Source organism: Anser cygnoides, chromosome 2 (genome assembly GCF_040182565.1).
Source record: "Anser cygnoides isolate HZ-2024a breed goose chromosome 2, Taihu_goose_T2T_genome, whole genome shotgun sequence".
Taxonomy (NCBI): Eukaryota; Metazoa; Chordata; class Aves; order Anseriformes; family Anatidae; genus Anser; species Anser cygnoides.
Genome location: NC_089874.1, coordinates 113245652 through 113266723, shown reverse-complemented (window position 1 = coordinate 113266723; position 21072 = coordinate 113245652). Strand labels below are relative to the sequence as shown.

At 41.4% G+C, this 21072-nt stretch overlaps 1 protein-coding gene across 2 annotated transcripts in view; it reads left to right on the top strand.

The window, feature by feature from the left end:
* The first annotated feature begins 1773 nt into the window (after positions 1–1773).
* The window catches only part of ROCK1 (Rho associated coiled-coil containing protein kinase 1), a 90081-nt gene continuing 70782 nt past the window's right edge, over positions 1774–21072 (top strand). For both annotated transcript variants that reach the window (XM_048057877.2, XM_048057878.2), the window contains exons 1-2: positions 1774–1929; positions 2226–2874. In XM_048057877.2, coding sequence (XP_047913834.1) covers positions 2782–2874 — 93 coding nt within the window. In that variant the 5' untranslated portion in view covers positions 1774–1929; positions 2226–2781. The remainder of the gene's footprint in view (positions 1930–2225; positions 2875–21072) is intronic.

Here is a 21072-nt window from a genome sequence, read left to right as displayed (position 1 = left end):
GTGTTCACTGGATTAGAAACTATTACATTACACTCTTGAGTTACAACATGAGCATTTTATCTCACCAGACACTTTTAACCCCTAACTGTTTTTAAAATTAGAATTTATTTTCCCTTTTGCTCCCCTTGACATTTTCAAAGCAGTGCTCACAGTTTCCTAGACAGCTGGCTAAGGCACCTCCCACGCAAATTCTACTGCATTTTGAGGCAGACAGACAGACATTTTTACTTCACCATACTCATGAGAAAAGCCCGATCTGACAGCCATGTTCAAAATACACTGTTTGCATGCAGCTGAGCACAAGCACAGCAGCTTCCCTCACCAGAATCGCTGGAGGAGGTGCTGGGCAGTGCTGTGCTTCTGTCCACCTGTTGTGTTGAAGCTGGGCCACTGTAATAAGGTAATGCAAGGTGCACTGGGCAAGTGAGAGTACGATCCATGTTGGTTTGCGGAAAGGAAGCCTGGAATGGATGGAAGAAGTGTTGTGTTTCCAAGACCACCTATATCTTTTCCCGTATTCATCCGATAAAACACATAAGTAGCATCCGGAGCATGACTCAGGGCTGTGAGCTGCAGATTCAGGCCTCCTCTTCCTTTCTCTATTACAGGCCTCATGAATTTTGCATTTGTTTCAGCTAGGGGCTTGGAATCACCCTGCTGAGGCCTGGCATCATACCTATGTATGTTTAATGGCTAAACCAGATGCCTAAAAGCAATGCAAATCAGGCTCTGCATCTCTAATAGTGATTTTTACCTTGTTTGATATCAGGTCTGTAAGGAGCATTTCCTTTGCATTTCAAGGACGACTCACTGCATGATGTATGGAGTGATCACAAGCCTACATGCTGTAGCTGGCAGGGCGCACGAGATGTTCTCTGTGGACTGTGGTTGCTGAAATGGAACATCTCCACTTCCAAGAGCGACCAAACCCTCCCAATCAAAGGGCTGTGGTAATGGCCTGCACAAGATGAGGGAAATCAAACACGAGCATAACGCTGTTGTAGCATACATTTTTCCTTTATGTGTACGTAATTCTTGTAAATATATATGTATGTGTATATGAGGAGACATTTCTTCTCAGAAAGAGCAGTCAGGCACTGGGACGGTTGCTCAGGGAGGTGGTGGTGTCACCGTCCCTTGGGGTGTTCAAGGCAAGGTTGGACGGGGTGCTTGGGGACAGGGTTTAGTGGGTGACATGGGTGGTAAGGGGATAGTTGGACCAGATGAACTTGGAGGTCTTTTCCAACCATAATGATTCTGTGATTCTATGATATATGTATATATATATGCACGTATATATGAAGGCAGTTGTGGACAAAAAAAGGCAAAATGTAGAATGCTGTTTCTTTTTCCTCTGAACGAAGCCAGATGGCAGGTAGTGAATACCCAAGGTGGAACAGCTCAAATACGCGAGCACTTGACTACAGATGGCTTTGTTTCGTGCCCATGGCTTTGAAAACCCAGCGTAGCGCTGGCGATACGGGCTTGCAGCCGCCAGAGATTAACGAGCTGCCGTCCCACATCGCTTTCAGCGATCTCGGTAGGAACGCGCTGGCCATTTCTGCAACGGCAGCGGGAACCGAAGCCCTGAAGCGGCACCTGAAGGAGCAGAGGAGGGGGCTCACGGCAGCGCCCTGTCAGAGCCTCCCCGCCCCTAACCGCCCTCAACCGCCCCCAACCAACCGCCCCTAACGGCCGCCGCGCGCGCGCCCCCTCCGACCGTTGAGCGGCGCCCCCGCCCGGCGCGCTCACGCCTCCCCTTCCCCTCCCGGGGCAGAGCCGCGCATGCGCGCCGCGCCGCGCCGCCGTCCCGGGCTGGCCGAGCCGCCCCCCCCCGTTCAAACAGGAAGGCGGACATGTTGGCGGCCGCCGCGCCGTGAGCCGCCTCCCCTCACACCCGGCACCGGGCGGCCCCGGGGCTGCTGTCCCGTACGTGAGGGCTGGGGGGGGCTGAGCGAGGCGGGAGGGGGCAGGAGGAGGAGGCGGGAGGAAGACGACGAGGAGGAGGAGGAGGCGGGAGGCGGGAGGCGGGAGGAAGACGACGAAGAGGAGGAGGAGGAGGAGGAGGTGGGAGGAAGATGCTGTTGCCGTCGCCCCGCCGTTGAAGCGGCTCGCCCCCTGCCCGCCGCGGTGCGAGGAGCACCCCCGGGTGCTGAGGCGCTGAGGGTTTCCTCCCGATTTATTTATTTTTTTCCCCTTTTCCTCTCCCTCTTCCCTCCCTGCAGGCTCGTGGCTTTCTTCACCTTCCACCTCCCCTCTTGCTGCTGCTGCTGCTGCTGCTGGTGGTGCTCCGGGGAGAGAGCTGCCGCCCTCGGGAACCTGGCACCGACCCGCCGCCGGCTGCTGCTGCTGCTGCGGGGCGACGAGGAGGAGGAGGAGGAGGAGGAGGAAGAACCGCTACGCTGGCTGCCAGGGCGCCTTCCCCGGCCGGGAGGATGCGGCTGCTGAGGCACCGGGGCCCGAGCAGAGGAGGGAGGGAGAGGAAACCTGCCGCTGCACAGCTCTGAGCCGCCCGGGGAAGTGCGTGCGTGCCCGGAGGAGCGGGGAGAAGCAGCCCCCCGGTTGCCTGCTCCCCCTCGGTTTGCCTCCCCCTCGTCGGTGCGGAGCGGGGGACTCGCCTCAGAGACTTCTGTGATTGAAGGGATTCCGCAGGAAGCGCTCCCCAGCCTGGCGTAGGCTGCGTGGGTTTTCTTTTGTGCGTGTTCCTGTTTTTTTTTTTTTTTTAAAAAAAAAAAACTTATTTTGCTCTGGAATAAGGGAAACTTTTTAATCCGTGGAAACATGTCGACGGGAGAGAGTTTTGAGGCTCGGTTCGAAAAAATCGATGTGACTTTAAAGGACCCCAAATCCGAAGTGAACGTGGACTGTTTGCTGGTAAGTAGGGAGCGCCGATGGGTCCCCAGAGCAGTCTCCCCAAATTTCTTACCCTGTGGGACTGAATCTCTCACTGCTGGCTGAGTCACTCTGCTCAACTCTGCACTGGTGTTTTGTTTACTCAGCGTTGAGCTACGGGTGCATGAATTTCTGTGTGTGAGGGAGAGTGGATTTCGTGCCAAGGAGGAGCTCGCCCAGTCCTGCCTCAGGCTTGTCATCCCTCTCGCTTCATGCACCTTTCTTTACTTCGCCGACGGTCACCAGTGGACGCTTTGTGCAGAGCTGTAATTCCTGAGTGTCAGTCCCCTGTGCGAGCAAACGACTGTAAATAGCTTTGTTACCAATTCCCTCTTTGAAAGTGTTTACTTTTTTTAAGAGTGAAGTCCTCTTATGTTGTGGTTAAGCACTGCAGCACTGACTTACTTCTTCCTTTTTAGCGTAGATGTTGGCAAGTACTAATGCCATGTAAAATACAGCTGTAAGATTAATGCGCCCTTGCAGGTGGCAAAATAGTCACGGCAGAGGGGTTAAATGCATATTAAAATAGTTGGTGTGCTGGGTGGACAGTTGTCTGCTAATTGTTTCCCTACTTGATCATACCTGATGGTTCAGTGGCTCTCTGCAATGCTGTCAGTGTTGTAATTGCATCATAAGGAAGCAAAACATAACACTTCCTGACATAAAACCAACACCATTTGACAGTTGCTTGCACAAAAGTGAGTGGTACTTCAGTTCTGATTATAAAAAGCACCTTGCCAAAGTGTGTGCCAAATCCAGTCAATTTATTTGGGATGTAGATGGGTGCCTTGATATGCCTAGAGATATCCTTAAGTAGAAAAGTGTAATTCTTACTTTTACGCCGAACTAGTGAATTTCTTTTCTTTGTAGGAAGTGATACAAGTTCGGAAGTGTGTAGGTGGGTCCCCATCTTCCCCGCCTGTTGCTGTCACAAAGAGAACAAGTAAACTGAATTTGTGCCTAGGATGAACTCTCCCATTAGGGGGGGAGCGAGGGGTGGAGATGCTTCCTAATAGTCATTCTTCATCTTCCCTGCATGGCTCTTACGAGATAGCTCATGCGAGCATAAAAGTACTGGAGAGGTGAAAAGAACCTCATGAAAGACCCTGCACGAGTGCATGACAGTGTGTACTCTGTTTAGCTTTTTACCGATTTGTGATGTTTGGAGGTGTTGACAGGTTAAAGCTCCCTCCCTGGATAAAAGCAGGGCCTCATGGATGTTGTTGCCACTAAGGAAAACGCGCTGCATCTTCCAGTTAACTTGCTGCTTTTGATCTAGCTTACATATCTTTCATCTTTGAGCCACAGCTAATGAGAACAGATCTGATGCTTAGGGTATAATTTGTCAGTTCTGATGACTTAGGACAGTACTGTCAAATTTTTTTATTACACCCTGCATCTATAGACAGAAGTCAGGGGTATAGAATGAATTAAGAGGCCAGAGTTTTTACATTAACCATGACTCAGGTTGCTAGTATGTGTGTTGATGCTAGCAATACGTCGGGGGGGGCTTTCTACAGCAGTACTAATGAGCTTTCAGATATCAGGCATGCAGTTGATAGTATTTTTTTAACTGTACTCCTTGATCTTTTAATCAGTTTAAGGATTTGCCTCTTTATAGTTACCTTAGTAAGAACTGGGAGCTAGGCTGTAGTCAGTCTGGGAATAAACTTGTTGGGATGCTTCCTGTCATGCCTGTGTTAAGTTTTATAACATGTGTTTGCCTCTCAGATCTTAAGCGTGTCCTTTAAAGTGAAACTTCAGCAATTTTCTGGGATTTTTGGCATACCTTTGAGTATTCTTTTAAAGGCAGCTTCTTGTGTTACAGCCATCAGAATTATTTTTTTGTTAGCCATAGTTACAGGTAATGTTCTTTTAAACTTACAACAAAAAAAGTGTGTATTCTGAAGACATCAGCTATTAGGTTGCTTTTGTGTGTGTTTGGTCACTGTATCACTCTGCTGGCTGGACTTTTTCATCTCATCAGTTCTAGGGCTTTTTTCTGCAGAATTTAAGTATGCAACCCTTTCTAAAGAGTTTGAGTATTTTATACCACTTTGAGGTGAGATTCACACTACAGGTGTCATTCTTAGCTTAAGGTATAATTATATATTAAATTATCATAATCTGTTTGGATATGTTTTAAAGAAATGCTTAGGTATAGATGTAATTGATCTGCACCTGAAGTATCTTTAAAGATGACCCCTCCTCCCCAGGCCAAGGAAACATGTCAGTCTCTTGGCCCAGTACAATTACAAAGGAAACAGAAGCAAGTTTATATCATCAGACTCAATATGAACATTTATCCAATTTTATAACATCTTTAAAATGTAAACACCCTTTTTCTTTTGAGTAAAGGCATGAATTGGTTTTACTTTTTCACTTCTCCTCAGCAATGATGTTAGGTAACTCTTCATCGGAGCTGTAATGTATGGATGATAGAAAGCATATATTGCACAGATGCTTTAAATTCAGCATCTGATATTCTATACGGATAGGCTTAAAATGCTGGAGTTTCTTTAGTTTCAAGAAACATGCTTTTGGCTGTGAGGAGAAGTTTTAGCAATGCACTTGGTTTTTCCTAAGATAGTTCAGCTTTTTACTTCTACTCTTTAGCTTTACTTTATCTCGTTTCCGTTCCTACTGTTACACCCCTCCATCCCTCATCAGCTAGTAGCCCCTGTAGGGTAGAAGGCAGGTATGGAATAAACTTCAAACCAGTTTTGTAACCTTGTAACCTTTTTTTTTTTTTTTGTGAATGTCATAAGCTAACTTCTGTGTGCGAGAAGCATCCTAAATTTATAAGTGAAGTAGTATGAGAACAATAAGGAAAGAAGACTGGGGGAAGGGCAGGTGGGGAGAAGGTCTGATACAGAGGAAGGTGCATTACAGATTCAGGAAGGTGTGGGAGAGGAGCTGTGACAACAGAGCAAACGGAAGAGACATAGTGAGGACTTCAATTCACATGGTGCAGGAAGGAAATTAATAAAGCTGAGGCACAGGAGGGAGAAGTGCATAAGAGAAAGGAAAAACAAACAGGGTTGTAATAAAAGCAAAGTAAGAAAGCTGACTATAAGTTGCAACTGTTTAAATTTGTTTGCATCTTTGTGGCTTCCGTGCACTTGATTTAGCACAAGGCTGGGAAATCATAGACAGGTCGTCTTTTCCGTGAGCCAGGAGGAGGCCAGAACCTGTGTTCTTGGTAAAGTATGTGCCACAGCATCGCCTAGTACTTTTCTCAGCATGCCACGTCCTAGCATTCTGCGTCTTGAAAAGACCTAATAAGGATTGTGAAGGCTGTGCTAGATGAGTTGTCACGCTGTAGGGTGTATGATGGTCAGGTCTGGTGCATACCATTGGTGTGCTAAATGCAGATAAGGGCAGTGTAATCATAGACTCATTAAGGTTGGAAAAGACCTTCAAGATCATCTGGTCCAACCATCCTCCTACTACTACTGTCACCCACTAAACCGTGTCCCTTTTATCTTCAGCTTAGTGTTCCAATAATGTTGTTAAGCAGGAGAAAGTAGTATTCACCGAGTATGCTTTTACGATTTTGGAATAAAAACACTTTTTTTTTTCCTTGGTGTTCCTTACTAAATTCTTGGAGTTCATAGGCTTCCAGGTTTTGGAGAGTGGGGAGGGAGGGATATCATCTGTGGATATACAGGGACACATCTTGACCTAAGGCTGCTTATGCTTGTGATTGATTGAAAAGTATCTAGCAAACTCTCATGAAAAAGCTTTTTGATGCTCTCTTTGCTCTGCCAACAACTCTGAAAGAGTCTTTCTACATTTTATGTGGACGCTTGAGTAACTTGGTTATTCAAATACTTTGTCAATTAATTGAGAAGTTGATTTTAAGACTTCAGATGGTCTCAGTCTTCAAAGATGTCATGTTTCACTTGCTCAGTAGTTTAGCTTCCAATCAGCTAATAACAGTGACTGCTGCTTATGACAAACTTGGTTTATCTAGTGTCAAGAGACTTTTATTTTTTGTTGTAACAAAAATACACAAGTGCCAATGTAGATTCTCTTGGTTTTCCTATGTCTAATTAATATTTGGCCAGATGAATTTATATTAATCTGTCTTGAATTGGAAAAGGTGAGAAGATCTCATGCGCTTTAGGATTTGGGGTTTAAATCTCTTTTGTCACTAGACCTCTTTTTATCTTCTCCACTTCAAACTTTTTAGAAAGCATTTTTGGAGACCTTGTGGTTAAATATTTGGTAAATAAATGGGGAGGGGAGTAAAGAAGGCAAGTCAAAGTACCTTTACTTCAGAAGCTCTTACCTGTAAAAATAACTGTTGAAAATCACCTTCTCTGAAAACATGCTAACTGTGCTCTGAGAATCTGAGTGATAAAATGCTGAAGAAACTAGGTATATGAGAAGCTTTCTCTTTTGGTAATAAAGTTAATGCATGGAAGATTGGCAAAGCTGAGCTCAAACATTTTCAAATCATGAACTACTCTGAACTACCTGCAGACTACTTAAAGCATCCTGAAGTTGACAATCTCTTTGGACACATCACCATGGCCGTTCAGATCTGGTGTTTTTTCTTCAGTTAGGTATAAAATAAGACTTCTGGCTGACTTGGAATTGTAATTCTGGGTCTTCAAGTTACCATATCCAAGCTTTGTGTATAAAAGTAGCTCTGACTGCGGGTTAATACTCTCTACTCATCACTGTGAATTATGAAATACGTTGATGTGAAGTTAATGATAAAAGGTAAAATGCAACTGTAAGGCAGCTTTGGAAACACAAAAACTGAATTTGCATTTTAGGTTGCACCTTCTAGGAGTCTTTTTAATATTATGCAAGCCCCCAGAGAGTAACAGTATAGATGGTGGGACTGTCATGTTAGCATTTGACTCACAGTGTACGGTAGATTTTATACAAGAATTGTTAACTTAGCTGATACCTCTGTTTGTAATACTAGAGGCTGTAGGCATGTAATTACTGTTTTTTCTGTAAAAAGTTTTAATCAAGAATAATAGGAATTTGATCTTAAGACATGTTTCAGCAAGACCAGTGGAGGAACAAAAAAAACACACACACACAAAAAAAAATGTAATAGTTTGCTTACAAACATTTTTACTTGGAAAGAGCATTTACAATGTCCTTTCCCTGGCAACTGTGGAATATTTTTGTTTTTTGGGGGTGGCAGGAAGGAAGAGGGAAACACCTGGAATTTGTTTGTTGGACAAATTGAAAATCAACCTGTGGGTATGTAGTTCTTTGATTTTATTTGATTTTTTTGGTAGATGATAGCTTTGGGAGCCACTTGTTGAAGAACTTAATAAATATTCAGAAGCTCTAGGACCGAGTGATATGGGTAGCCTCACAGTTGGTGTTAGCAGAATTCCCGAGGATGTAATTTAACACTACATGAAAATAAAATTTTTTTAGGTCTCTTACCAAGGAATACTGAGATGTTTATCTCAATACAGGATGTTTATCTTGAATTTGAGAGGTTCTGAAACATGTATTTAAAACCTTCTATGTCTTCTGACCTTTAGTTGATGCAATTTATCAAAACTCCTTTGTCATCAAGAAATTGCGGCTCTAAATGGAAATTCTGGAAAGTTGAACTTCCGTCTTTGAGAACATAGTTGGAGAATGTTTGAAAACTATTCTGCCTCTGCCTTAATTTGTTCAGTCATTCAAACAGCAATAAAGCCAGAAGGGTGATGAGACAATACTCATAAAACTGTAAACGCTATGCAGGCCAACACCCAGTTATAGCACTTTTAAAGCAAATGCAAATAGCACTGTCGCCTTCCTCAGAAGTCTGCTGAGATGCACGTTTGGATAAATAGCGCTTGAACAAGAGCTGAAACATGATCTTCAGGGAAATAAAAATGCTTTGGAGATCTTGGTGTCTGTAGTGTTTTGCTATGTTGAGACTCTTGGCTGTCCTGTAGTGTAATCTTTAGTCAGGTTTCTTCTTGAGCTTTTCAGTATGGATGGATGTCCAAACGGCACCAGCTGTGGTGCAGCACCATGTTGAGGTGCATCTTTAAGGTTTCGAGGTTGCAGAAGTCCAGAGGCGATCTAGACAAGCAGCAGTTGCTCCGACCATTTAGCTGCCTGTCCTGTTAAGGGAAAACTGTCACAGGACCAGCACCAGGTTCTCATTACAGCACAGGTCAAAGTCTATTCTGATACTCAAAATCTTGTAACACATGGGTTTTTGCTTGCTGAAAGATTGCCACTCCCTGTCAATATTTATACAATGCTATGTCATGGAGACAGTCCTTAAAATCTCTTTGTAGGCTCTAATTTAAATCCAACTTTTGGCTTCTATATTTCAGCTTTCCCTCTTCCATTTCTTCAGTGTGTTCATATTTCTTCAGCCTGTGTAAAAGAAACAGAAAAATGTGAATGTGTTCTTTTTTTTTTTTTTTAGTTGTGTGGTCCAAGGTAGTGCAAAGACACGATTCCTGGAAACCTCTGTAGAAAACACCAGACAAACTAAGGCTTTATTTTGGATTGTGGTTTGGAACTACCTAAATGCCTGTCTAGGTTGTGTATATCTGGTCTACAGAACTTTTAATTGATCTAGAAATACAAGTGGGACAGGTACTTGCTTTTCCTACAGATCTTCACAAATTGTAATATTCACTTCAGAAAAAAGTAATTAAGAAATTCTTGAATTCTCATACTTGGTCAAATATTGATGAGTAATCTTGTCTTCTTTTCCTCTTAAAAGCTGTGTAATATTCAGTTATTGCTGCGTAGTGTTCAAATGAGTTAAATGCCAAGGTATGAATATATTCAGAGGAAAACTGGTATTTCCCGATAAAGTCTAGTTATTTATCCACACTTAAATTGCATTAATAACAAATGGCTGTTTTCCCATGTAGTCACCAACTGCTACTGTTTCTCTATAAGTTGGGTTTCTTCTTTAGCAAATAATGGCAAAAGAAAGCCTTGACTACCCAAAACTAAGTCCCTCACGTCTGGTTTGCATTTTCTAAAGAAGGGAAGGTCAGAAGCTTTTCTTATCATTTTGACATTTAAGGTGGGAAATACTCACTGGTTTTAGTGTTAGGGGAATATATGTTTTTCAGAAGATGGCTAGTAGGATTTGCATAATAGCTGTGGTAGTTACTTCAGATAGGAAAGTATGACGGAAGAATGGATGGTCAGGGCCAGTTTTGTGTTGGTCACTGATGGATGATACTAAGTGCAAGTGTTCAAAGAAAATGGAGCTCTCAAGGTGAAAACTGATTTCTTTCATGTCTGCATTCTATTTAGGAACTTCAGAAGAAAAAAATTAACTAGCCTGTTTCCTTTTTTTCCAAATCGGTTAATTTGGAAAATGATTTTGAATTGACCCACAGTTTTCTAAGCAGTTTGGCCTTATTAATGTGGAGTGTAAGCCTCTTTGGAGCCTGCATTTTTTTCTTCTGAAAGGTATCTCCCAAAAAAGACTAGAAGAACCTTCCTGAATAGAGGCAGCTGTAGAACTGGAGACTTTGTGCATAAGGGTGATCACCTGAGGGGGAAGCTACTGTAAATTGGTAAGCTCATTAAATTTAATTTGTGACTGCAGTTGAAACAGCTCAGATGTAGTTTTTTTTCCTGTTGGAGAGAAAAAGGGTTAAAAAAAAAAAAGTTGCCATGCTCTGATGTCAGATTTATGCTCCAGAAGTGCCACCTCAGTTGTTCATGATTCTGACCTATTGCACTTTCTATATCTGAATGTATTCATCACGCAACTTCTGACAAGCAGTGAGGGAGGTTATGCTTTCCCCTTCTTGGTAGGGGAATGTGAAGGGCTTTGATACTAACGGGGCAACAACCCTCCGTCCCTGGGGGATAGGCAGAAGGGGAGGAGAGGCTGATGGTGGTAGAAGCTCAAGTGCCAGGTATCAGTGCAACAAGTGCCATCTTCCCGCAGTGTGGGAGACAGAGTCCAGCATGCTAATTTCACTCTTGATATCTGGAGCACATTTGACTACAAGTCTGGAGTGACACTGTTTTCAAAAGAACTTTTGGAGGGAGGAAATCTCTCCAACCAGGAGATGGTAGAGTAGAAGTGGATGTAGAAGATCACGCAGGGAGGAGAGAGCCTGTAGGTAGGAGAAAGCGTTCATGCTGGTTACAGTTGCTCCATGCCTTTTATCACACATGTCAGGTTGCACAGAACAACACAAGCTAGAAAGTAAAGCCGTTGTTGAAAACAGAAGTAATACTGGTGCCTTGCAACTGTGACTTGGTTTCATATTCAACATCTTTGCTGAAAGGGACAGTGTTATTGAGTGCACCCTCAGCGAGTTTACTGATGACACCAAGCTGAGCGGTGTGGTTGACACACTGGAGGGCAGGGATGCCATCCAGAGGGAGCTGGATGGACTTGAGAGGTGGGCCTGTGCAAAACTCATGAGGTTCAACGCAGCCAAGTGCAAGGTCCTGCACCTGGGCTGGGGCAATCCTGAGCACAAACACAGGCTGAGCAGAGAATGGATTGAGAGCAGCCCTGAGGAGAAGGACCTGGGGGTGGTGGTTGATGCACCTGGGCTTCAAGCAAAGTGCTGCGTGAGCAACTGTATCCTGGGCTGCATCAAAAGCAGCTTGGCCAGCAGGTCGAGGTGGGAGGTGTCCCTGCCCATGGCAGGGGAGGTGGAACTGGATGAGCTTTAAGGTCCCTTCCAATCCAAAGCATTCTGTGATACTAGGTACTGCTGTTGGCGTTAGAAGTACATGAAATTTCCTCATGAGCCCGTCTTTGTTATAAAATCTTACTATACCAATATGTTATTATACCAGTCTCTTCTTAAAAAGTTTGAATTGTAGGCACACAAGGGATCCTTTCAGTCTTAAGCTGAAATAACTTGTTCTCCCCTTGCAAAGAGAAAATGTTCTGCCATTTCTATCTACTTAGCAGTTATTTTATTTTGTTCTAATACATCTTTGGGCTGTTACCCTCCTTAAGCTCCAGTTACTACCAATTCAGCTGCTAGCAAACCAGTGATATGGTTTGGTCTGGCCTTGGGGTTGTTCAAACAGTTCTGAATAACCTAGTGTAAAGGGTGTAACTTGCAACTGCATACTATCTATTCTCTTGTATGTATACAAGGCTGAAAATGGTGCCAGCCAAGTGATAGACTTGTTAGGGTTTGAAGGTTTTGCTTTGCTGGCAACAATTATCACAGCTTTTGGAACAGGAGCTGTTGTTGCTAAGGCTAGCAGAGCAAAGACAGCAAGAGAAGTGACAAAATGCCCATTAAGGGCTATGGAGTGAAAGTTGAACTGTTGATGCAAAGTGTCTCTGTGGTTTTGTTCTTTTTACTCCTCCCCATCAAAGTACACCGAATTTGGAGTTGGAGATGTCACTAAGAAGTGAGGCTTCCTCTGTAGAGCACAGACGAGCACACATCCTGGAAGAGCTTTCGTCTTTGACAAAAATGCTCTTGCCTGTTTTAAGCCTTGCTCAGGCCCAACAAACTTCATACAGTTTCTGGGTATAGCATGGCTCTAAAGTGTTTGGAGATGGTTTTGGCTTTTAAAATCCAAAGCAGCTGTTGGAAGAATCTTCAGGTCTGGTCACACCATGATTCCAGGAAAGCTGTGAAGAGTCTCACCATATTCAGGAGAATTTTGGGATATTTATCCAAAGAATAGAATTGTAATACACGGAAGCTCTTGTACAAAGAAACTTGCACGCTCAGAGGTCTTTGTTGGTTCCTCTTGATGCCTAGGTTTGGAATGTGGAAAGGACTGAAAGGCTGTTCTGCTCCTAATTCTTAATGAATGTAAGGTCACAGGAGTCTTTGCAGTTGTTCCTTGTTGTTTCTTTTCTGTCCTAAAATGTCTCCAGGCTCTCAAAACAAAGCTTTTATCTATCCTAATATGATTTATGCATGAGACTTTTTCATCAGTAGTTTGGACTTGGGATGTAATCAAAGATGCCGTTTAGAAGAAAAATGGGAGAGTGTTACTACATTACTGGAGCTGCACTGCTTCAGTTATGGGACTGCCACTGTAATGGACTTGTGTGTAAGCTTCTGCCTTCTGATACAGCGCAACTAAATTAGATTAGGGTCAGGGAAGACTCTGAATGGCAATGTTGTTCCTGACTTTACCTTTTGGTCGTGACAACCTCCTCTTTAAGTACATGGCAAAGTGGAGTTAGATCTGCTTACTTTTGTTTTTAATAGATCACAGTTCTTGGTAAGTTCACAGGAAAGAAGAGTCAGAGAAACATGAATTCCAGGGAAAAAAGGGTATTTTTTGATATACCCTTTTTCACTTCAGTTTGAACTCATACAAATGATCGGGAATAAATGAAAAGATTTAATTAAACTTTGTATTTGCAGGTCCCCAAGTTTTTTCCCAAAGTTTCCTATGCCATGGGAACAGAATTTTATTTTTTAAATTTAAAAATTGACCAGAATAGGCAGCTAAAGACTTGCCTTCAAATTGGGCTGTCTTGCGAGAGGTTGGTTAGTTGTATGAAACAGAAAATGTAAGACGTCATACCCGGGTGATGTTGAATCACTCAGCAAAACTTGCCTGCCAGTTGTGTTGCATTACTCACATTTTGTGGGAGAAAATAACAGTATCCAAGAGGAGTGTGTGTTTGAAGCAAACGGGTGGAATGGTAAGCTTTTGTCGGCATGAGGAGTTACCAGTGTTTATGTTTAATTTAAAAAAACATCTCATGAAGTGATGGGTTAGGAAAAGTGCGTGTGGGAGGGAATGAAATGTGACTAGCAGTTTTTGAGAATTACTTTCAGAAGTTCTGTCTTCACAGTAGATTTAACTGTTTTCTCTGGGGAGTTGCAATCAAATGTTTTCATAACCATGGAGAAGGACAACCTTTAAAAACAAACAAAAACCTTGCAACTTTGTCTAACCTTAGTTTTGAGCTTTAGCTCAGCCTTCTGTAGATGGATCTTGCTTTCCTTGGAATGCATCATGATAAACAAATGTTTTTCAGGTATAATGAAAAACAGCTTTTCCATCCTGGAGCTACAGAAATGAGCTATTTTATTAGTAAGCCTCGCTTCTTCCTCTAGAAGGGAGTGTAAGAAGTGTTAGCCAAAAGAGCTTCTGCTTAAGTTGGGCAAGACACCTTCACCTTCAGCTCTGCAAAATACTGCTTCTAGAATTCCAGGGCACTTTAATACTGGAGGAGGATGTCTGTTATCAAGATCTCATTCTTCATTGTTTGACTCAGTTAATTGCAGTTTCACTTCTACTGCAGAAGAAGCAACGTTCTGATAGGAAGAGGAGGGGAGAAGAGTTGGGTAGGTGACAAAGAAAGTCATTTTGTCAAGAATGCCAATCCTGTCTATCCTTAGGGTCTCAAGTTAACATAATTCTTAAACACTCGTGGTGGATTTGCCCACCATAAATTAATCACTCTTATTAATTTTGGAAAATAAATGCTTATTCATTTGACTTTGAGATTGTGTACAGTCCATCATTCCACTTAAATACTCTACTGAGTACCAATCGAATATCAAACCTGAAGTTGAAATGCAAGTTGGTGTGCAATATTTTTCTTCTTTCTCCTACTTAGTAAATGAAGTATCAACCAATGTTGTCGTCAGTCAGTGCAATATCAAACTCTGATACTGCCTTCGTGCTTTTGTTCTGTGTTCTGCACTTAGTTTTATTCGGATTTCACGAGCAGGGGTGGTGGTAGGGGATGAAAACAACAAAAAAAAGCCCTTTGTTAGAAGGAAGCCTTGTCTGTAAGATACAAATATGAATACAAGTTTTGAAAAACAGGAATTAGGAAGATTAAGATTAAAGATGACTTTGGGACTTGAGTCATTTGGTTGGCCTGTGGTGACTTAAGTTAGGGTTGCCCAGTTTCCTTAGTCTTTTTGTGAGACTGCATTTCGTTTCTCCATCCAGCTCCTAAAATAAGGAGGTACTGTTTTTTTCCCAGCAGTAGGTTTGATGGTGTGGAGGCAAGCTACTGGTTGTACTCTTTTAAGAGACCATGGTACTACCAATGTCATTTCCCTGTATAGCTGAAAACAGACGTGAAGCTTCTAGTACCCATGTGGCAAATATTAAGGACAAAAAAAACCCTGAGGACTTTTTAACCAGATCGAAAGGAAGATGTGAAACCGTTTATAACATACCAACAAAGATGCAGTGTTAAACTGTACTATTTTTGTAGCAGAGTTTTAACTAACTCTAAGCCGTTGCTTCCAGATTCTTAAGTAGAGTTAGCATTGTATTTTCTTTAGTTATCAGTGATAAATAAGGGAAACAAACTTATTTGTACGTAGCTATGGCTTCCAGACACTGCTTTTAAGTAAACTAATTTCTTCTTGTATTAGTGTGTATTAGTACATGAGCCCAAAAACTGCTTTGCTTCAGTATAATAGAAGTAAATGTTTACAATGCCTTACGGTTTTAGAAGCATGCGAACTTTGATGTTCGTAATGTGGCTGAGAAGTCTTAAACTTTGAATAGATTATGCTAGGGGTTTATTGTATTGGGGGGGGGGGTGAGAATTGGAGACAAATCTAGCAAGAGCTTCATGAAACTTGTTGCTTTTTATGGACAAAGTTCAGTACCACTTGACTGAGCTGTCTGTTCTATGTGTATGTCAAGGTGTTAATATTAAGATGTATGCATCTTAAACTGCAATTAAACTTAAAAACCACAGCATCCAATGCTTAGGTGATAATGCTCGGTAGTATACTAGGAGGCTGTTCCTGTTTGCCATGGTTTCCAGTAGTGTAGTTACTGAAGGGTAGGGGGGAAGATCACTGAAATGTTTCATTGACCTAAATAGTTTTTGGGGGTTGCAATAAATATGGTTAATTAGTTCTCTGAAAAGCTACTTCTTAGCCTTATGTTTTGAGTATGTAGTGTTTTTCCTACCTTAACGAGGTCACATGTGCAATTATTGCTTGACTTTTGCTTTACTACTTAGTCTTTTTCACAGGTTTCAAGGAAAGCCTTTCTGTGGAAAGCTTCGTTTGAGATCTTTAAATAAATGCAAGTTGGCTAGAAATAAAAAGAATTGTTGGGAACATTCATAGTACTTTATATATTCGTGATTGAAAATAATAGTAAATTCTGACATAAAGGCTATGTGTTTTCCTTTAAATAAAAAAAAAACCCTGCAAATTCAATTGAACGACTTTAACCTTCAGAATAATGCCTAGGAATTTTAGTTCTCAATGCTATGAAATTCCAGTTTCCTACTTTGGATTTTTTTAGGAGGAATTACATTGAGAATATTTCTATGTATTTTTGATATGATCTACAAAATAGCAAACGTGATGCAGATAATACCTTGTGCCAATATATATTTGAATTTGAGTTAATTGTGGTGAGCCATCAAATACATTATTTAAAGAATATCTCGAGCTTTAGTAAACATGCGTAGTGTTTCTCGTCTTGGTTTTCCATTTCTTTTTCTAGCTTTGGTTACAAAGCCTCAGTGAAGTTCTTGAATGTCAGTGCAACGGTCTCTTTTCGGCAGTGCAACTTAGCCTGTGTGGTTAGTGTGTGCATGTATGTATGAATCGTTGCCACGTTTTCCCAGGCAACATCATGCAGGATATGATATCCATGCTAACCAGCACAATGTTCGTATCATTTGTCTTGTCACATCAGGTCTGGTTGGGGGGGAAAAAAAAGTGAAGAAAGCCTTTAAATCTAATGGCATGAAGAGATGAAGGAAACTCAACCACAGGACGAATACATAACAATTCTAGTTTCTAAATGGACAAAAAAAAAATTAACTGCTGCAACTGTTAGGATGAAAAATACTTAAAAATATTTATTAGCACCTGACTGGCAATTGCAGATTGCAGTTGTCTGAATTAATAAATAAAATGCAGTAGAAAGGTCCTGGACAGTTATCTTTTTTTTTGATCACATTTAATACTTTTCAAGTGAAGATGAAGAGTGTATGGAAACAGGAATAAAATGTTCCTAAGATTTAAACCAGCAAGTTCAAATCTTCCATTTGGGTTGGGAAAAGTTCTCTACTAAGCTGTAGAAATTTCCAAAATGATCAGGAGCTAGTCTTAACACTTCTGTAGGTTTTGTGTAAGTTTTGACTCATTTTTGGCTTTCTTCCATCTGATAGATGACTGCAGGTGAGAAGTTGCTTAATTAGTATGTAACTCTCCAAATTAAGAATTGGCATAGAGCAAAGTTTTTAGTAAATAGGGTATAATCGTCTTTTCGTGAGTATGGTAGTAGTAATACAGATAATTAGGAACACAACTTCACGTACACATATCAATCTGCTTTCAGAAGATAATTGAAGTAGTTTTTTGAATCTGGTGTCTTTCTGATAGAGCCCTAAGAATTGGGGGGGGGGGGGGGGGGGGGGAAGAGGGAGGAGGGGGAAGCCCAGACTCTAACTTCAAGTATAATTTTTCTCAGCAGATCTTTATGCAGTAATAAGCATTATAGGTACCAGAGGATCATTTTAGAATTTCATTTTTACAACTGAACAGGTGATATGGATCTATAGCTACAATCCCCAGGTAGGTACCCATCAAGAATGAGGCCAAGACTGTCTTGCTGCAACAACCTCTTGAGTCTCTTTTGTAAGTCATTGCCTAGTACAATGACTGCCCTTGTGCTACACGCGCTGGCTGTGGTATTTAGATACATGCTTTTTGAAGTTTACCTTCCTTTTGTATGTGTTTATTTTTCAGGGGGTAGTATCATGATTAGCAAAAGAAGATAATAGATAAAAATGAATCAAACTCATTGGGAAGAGCAATTCAAATTCTGGCTAGTGCTTTAGGTCTTGTCGCAGTCGCAGTTATGAAGGGTATTGCTGTTACGAAGGGTATTTCTCTTTTGAAGAAAGCAACTGTTCCTACGCTTCCTATGCCAGGTAGGCAGTTTCAAGCATGTTACTGTGGTGTGTGGCAGGGAATAGAGGCTAAATCAGGGTATCTTTTAGTCAGCCTTTTGCCATCAGCTTTGCCACTTGTATTTTGATGAGGTCAGACTACAGTGTGCTGGTAGTTGCTTCTTGACAGAACTGGAGATGTAAGCCCTGTTTATCTTTCAAGACGCTCACAGGCGTCTTAATTTCCCTTCCTATAGAAATAGGAATCTCATTTCCCTTCCTATAGAAATAATTTTTCCTATAGAAATTTATTCTGGAATTTATTCTGAGGGTGGTATAGGAAATGCAAGCTACAATATCTTCTAACTGGCTTTGCTGTTCTTGTTGGTGTCTTTGGCATTTTGGCAATTAAAATCATAATTTTGACATGCTCACAATATTGAATGGTGTCTGGAACCAGAGTTAGTCAGATTGTGGGATCTTCAGAAGATTGTTTTCAGCTGTTAACATTTATGGAGAAACAGCATGTGAGAATTGGAAACTATTCCACTCAGCTCTTTTTCTAAACTTTCTTCCTCTTGTCTTGTGACAGCCATGAACTTTTCTTTTGGTTGTCAGAAGAACGTACCTATTTGTGGATGGGTTTGGTTTGAATCTTGATGTTGATCTCCTGGTCTTCTCTTATTTCTGTACAGTAATATGTGCAAATGATGTATAGTCATTTTTTGGTGATAAAGTCGTCTTTTCAACCTGCATTCTCATTTAAGATTCACTTAAAAGCCAAATTTTATAGACTGAGAATGATCTTTTTGGGTGCAACTGGAGTAGGAGGTTTTTCAATGAGGTAAGATTAGCTTTATAAGAGTTTGGGTTTGTCCTGTCATAGTTTGATAGATAGAGAGAAAAATCATTTAAAAAGGATCAGTTCACATGCTTCTGTACGTTAAATCCAAATTGGAAGGAAGCTCTAGATGTTTGAATGCAATATGACCTTAAAAGATGATCCACACTGATTGAGAAAAGAGAAAATCTGTTGATTTTATTTGCTACAAGTCCTACAATGTGGTATCTTGATTCTTTTATATGGCATTATCAGATGAAATGTAGCAATGCTTGTCTCTTCTGTAAATTATTTTAAGCCTAGAGCTCTGCATCATGAACTACTTGCACTTTTTCAGCTGTGAAGGATTGTCTTATTCTCTCACTTCTGCAGTTTTAGGTCCTTCTTATTTCTCATGCTGAGCAAACAATTAAAAAAAAAGTGAATCAAAATGAAAGCGATAGGTCAGGGTTTTTTTGGTTGCTTTTAAGGGTTAGCTGTTTGGGATGTGTCTCTGCATTTATACAGAATGCATGCATGCACGTTTCCTGCTGTTAGGCTTCTCCTAAAGCTGAGTGGCTTTTTTGCTCTTCTAAACCAAACCGTGTACCTGTAATTCAGAATCTAGTGAACTTGAAATGGGGAAATTAATTTCCATGCCAGTACATTTTGTTTGAACACCACAAAAGATTTAACTGGTTTCTTAATTTCCTCTTAAGCCTATGGATTCTGAGACAAGGTCAACATGTTCAATGATAAAATGGCTGTGGCTGGTAACAAGCATCTGTTTCCAAAATGATCGGCTGTGTACATGTATATATTCTTGTATAGTTCTTCAGAAATTGCCTTTGTGATCCAGCAGGGAGTTCTGGCAGGTGACATGCGGGAAGCTTGATGGAAAGTGTAATTCTGAGTTGTTGAGGTGATGCTACTCCTTGTTAACTGTGTTCTGGGATATCACTTGTTGATACTTTCTAGTGTTTAGAATTTGGGAACCTGCTTTGCCAGGTGTTTTACAAGAGTGCACAGAGTTTATATGGATTGGAAATGGCAGACATTACTGGACATGGCTTTTGAACCGTTTTTACACGGTAGTTACCTACAATGTGCCCTTTCACGTAGATTGCCAAGAAAATAGTATGCTTTTTGTTGTCTTTTCTGGATTGGGTGCTGGAAAAACGCTTTCATAAGATGCTTTCTTTTCTAGGAAAGTAATTATTTAGTAGTTTGACATGAGTCAAACGTAGCCTTTCATTAGCTTGTATTTTGTTTTTGCCTTCGTCACTTTTGCTCTGCGCGTAATGAGAAAGTAAATGACAGCTACTCAAAGCAGTCTGGGATGGAGGAACAGAAAATGTAACAAATGTTCATGTGCTCTGATTTATTTCATGACAGGCTTATATGGTGCGACAGAAGTATTGCTTGCCCTCATCTCCTGTAGAGATTAACATAATCAGCCCAAGCTCAGCCGTGCTCCCTTGTAAGGACAGGCAGGAGAGACTTTGACAGGATTCCATGGTAGTGGCAGTGCTCCAGGCAGCCCTGGCGCTCTTTCCGCTTGGGCTAAGATTTGTTTTCTACCCTTTTCTAAATCTAAAAGGAAATCATGCCTTTGGAGGATACGTATCAATCTACTGCATCGTCTTGGGGGGGAAAGCGTTTTTCCCAAGGTTTGAAGTGCTCTCTGTGGGGAGAACAGTACTGGGGAGGAGTTGATATACTCTAATATCAGTGCAGCTGGAGAAACATGTTGGAATAACTTTTTTCCATCTTTTTCTTAGCATTTTTGTCCCTACAACAGCAGTAGTTAAACTTGGGGTAAATACCCAGCATAGTACAACTTGGATACCACTGTTTTACAATGTTTTGCTGTCTGTCGCATGGTTGAGCAGCTCTGTTGGAAATGTCTTTCGTGCTTGAGTGACTGTACTGGAAATTTTGGGTCATGCCTTCTTGGTATATGATGCCATTGGCTTTAGCTTTCTTAAGCATGAGTCCCAAGGCTTGAAAAAAATGTATAAAAACTTACTTGTGCAGTAAGTACAAACAGCAAACTTGCAAGCCTAATATATCATCTCAGGGACTTAGTTTCTAATTTAGAGGAAAGTGTTGGGTACTACCAGTGAATTCTTAATAGTTCCTCTCTTCTGGTAGTCTTGAAAAACTGTACTTGAAAATCTCAAGTAAACTGACTTGTAATCTTGCTATGTTACATGTAATAAAACTCCTACTGATTATCATGTGGGGAAACTCAAAATTGCCAAAGCTTTGGTGGACAACTTTGGTTCTGTTCCGTAATTGCAGTACTTGAATACGGAACCATGTTTTCATGTAGCTTTTTAATTTTGGAGTTGCACTTCTTTCTTATTTGCAATCCATAGCACTCAGGATTTTAGTCATGATTGTGCTATGGTGTCAGACAGGGTAAAAAGCTTTTACAAGAAATTGGTCTTAAATACTGGTGGGGTCCTACTTAAAAAAAAAATTGCTGGGATTTTGGAGTTTGCTAGTGAATGCAGAGAACTCTACACTTGAAAGCTGTTACTGTTAGTGACTT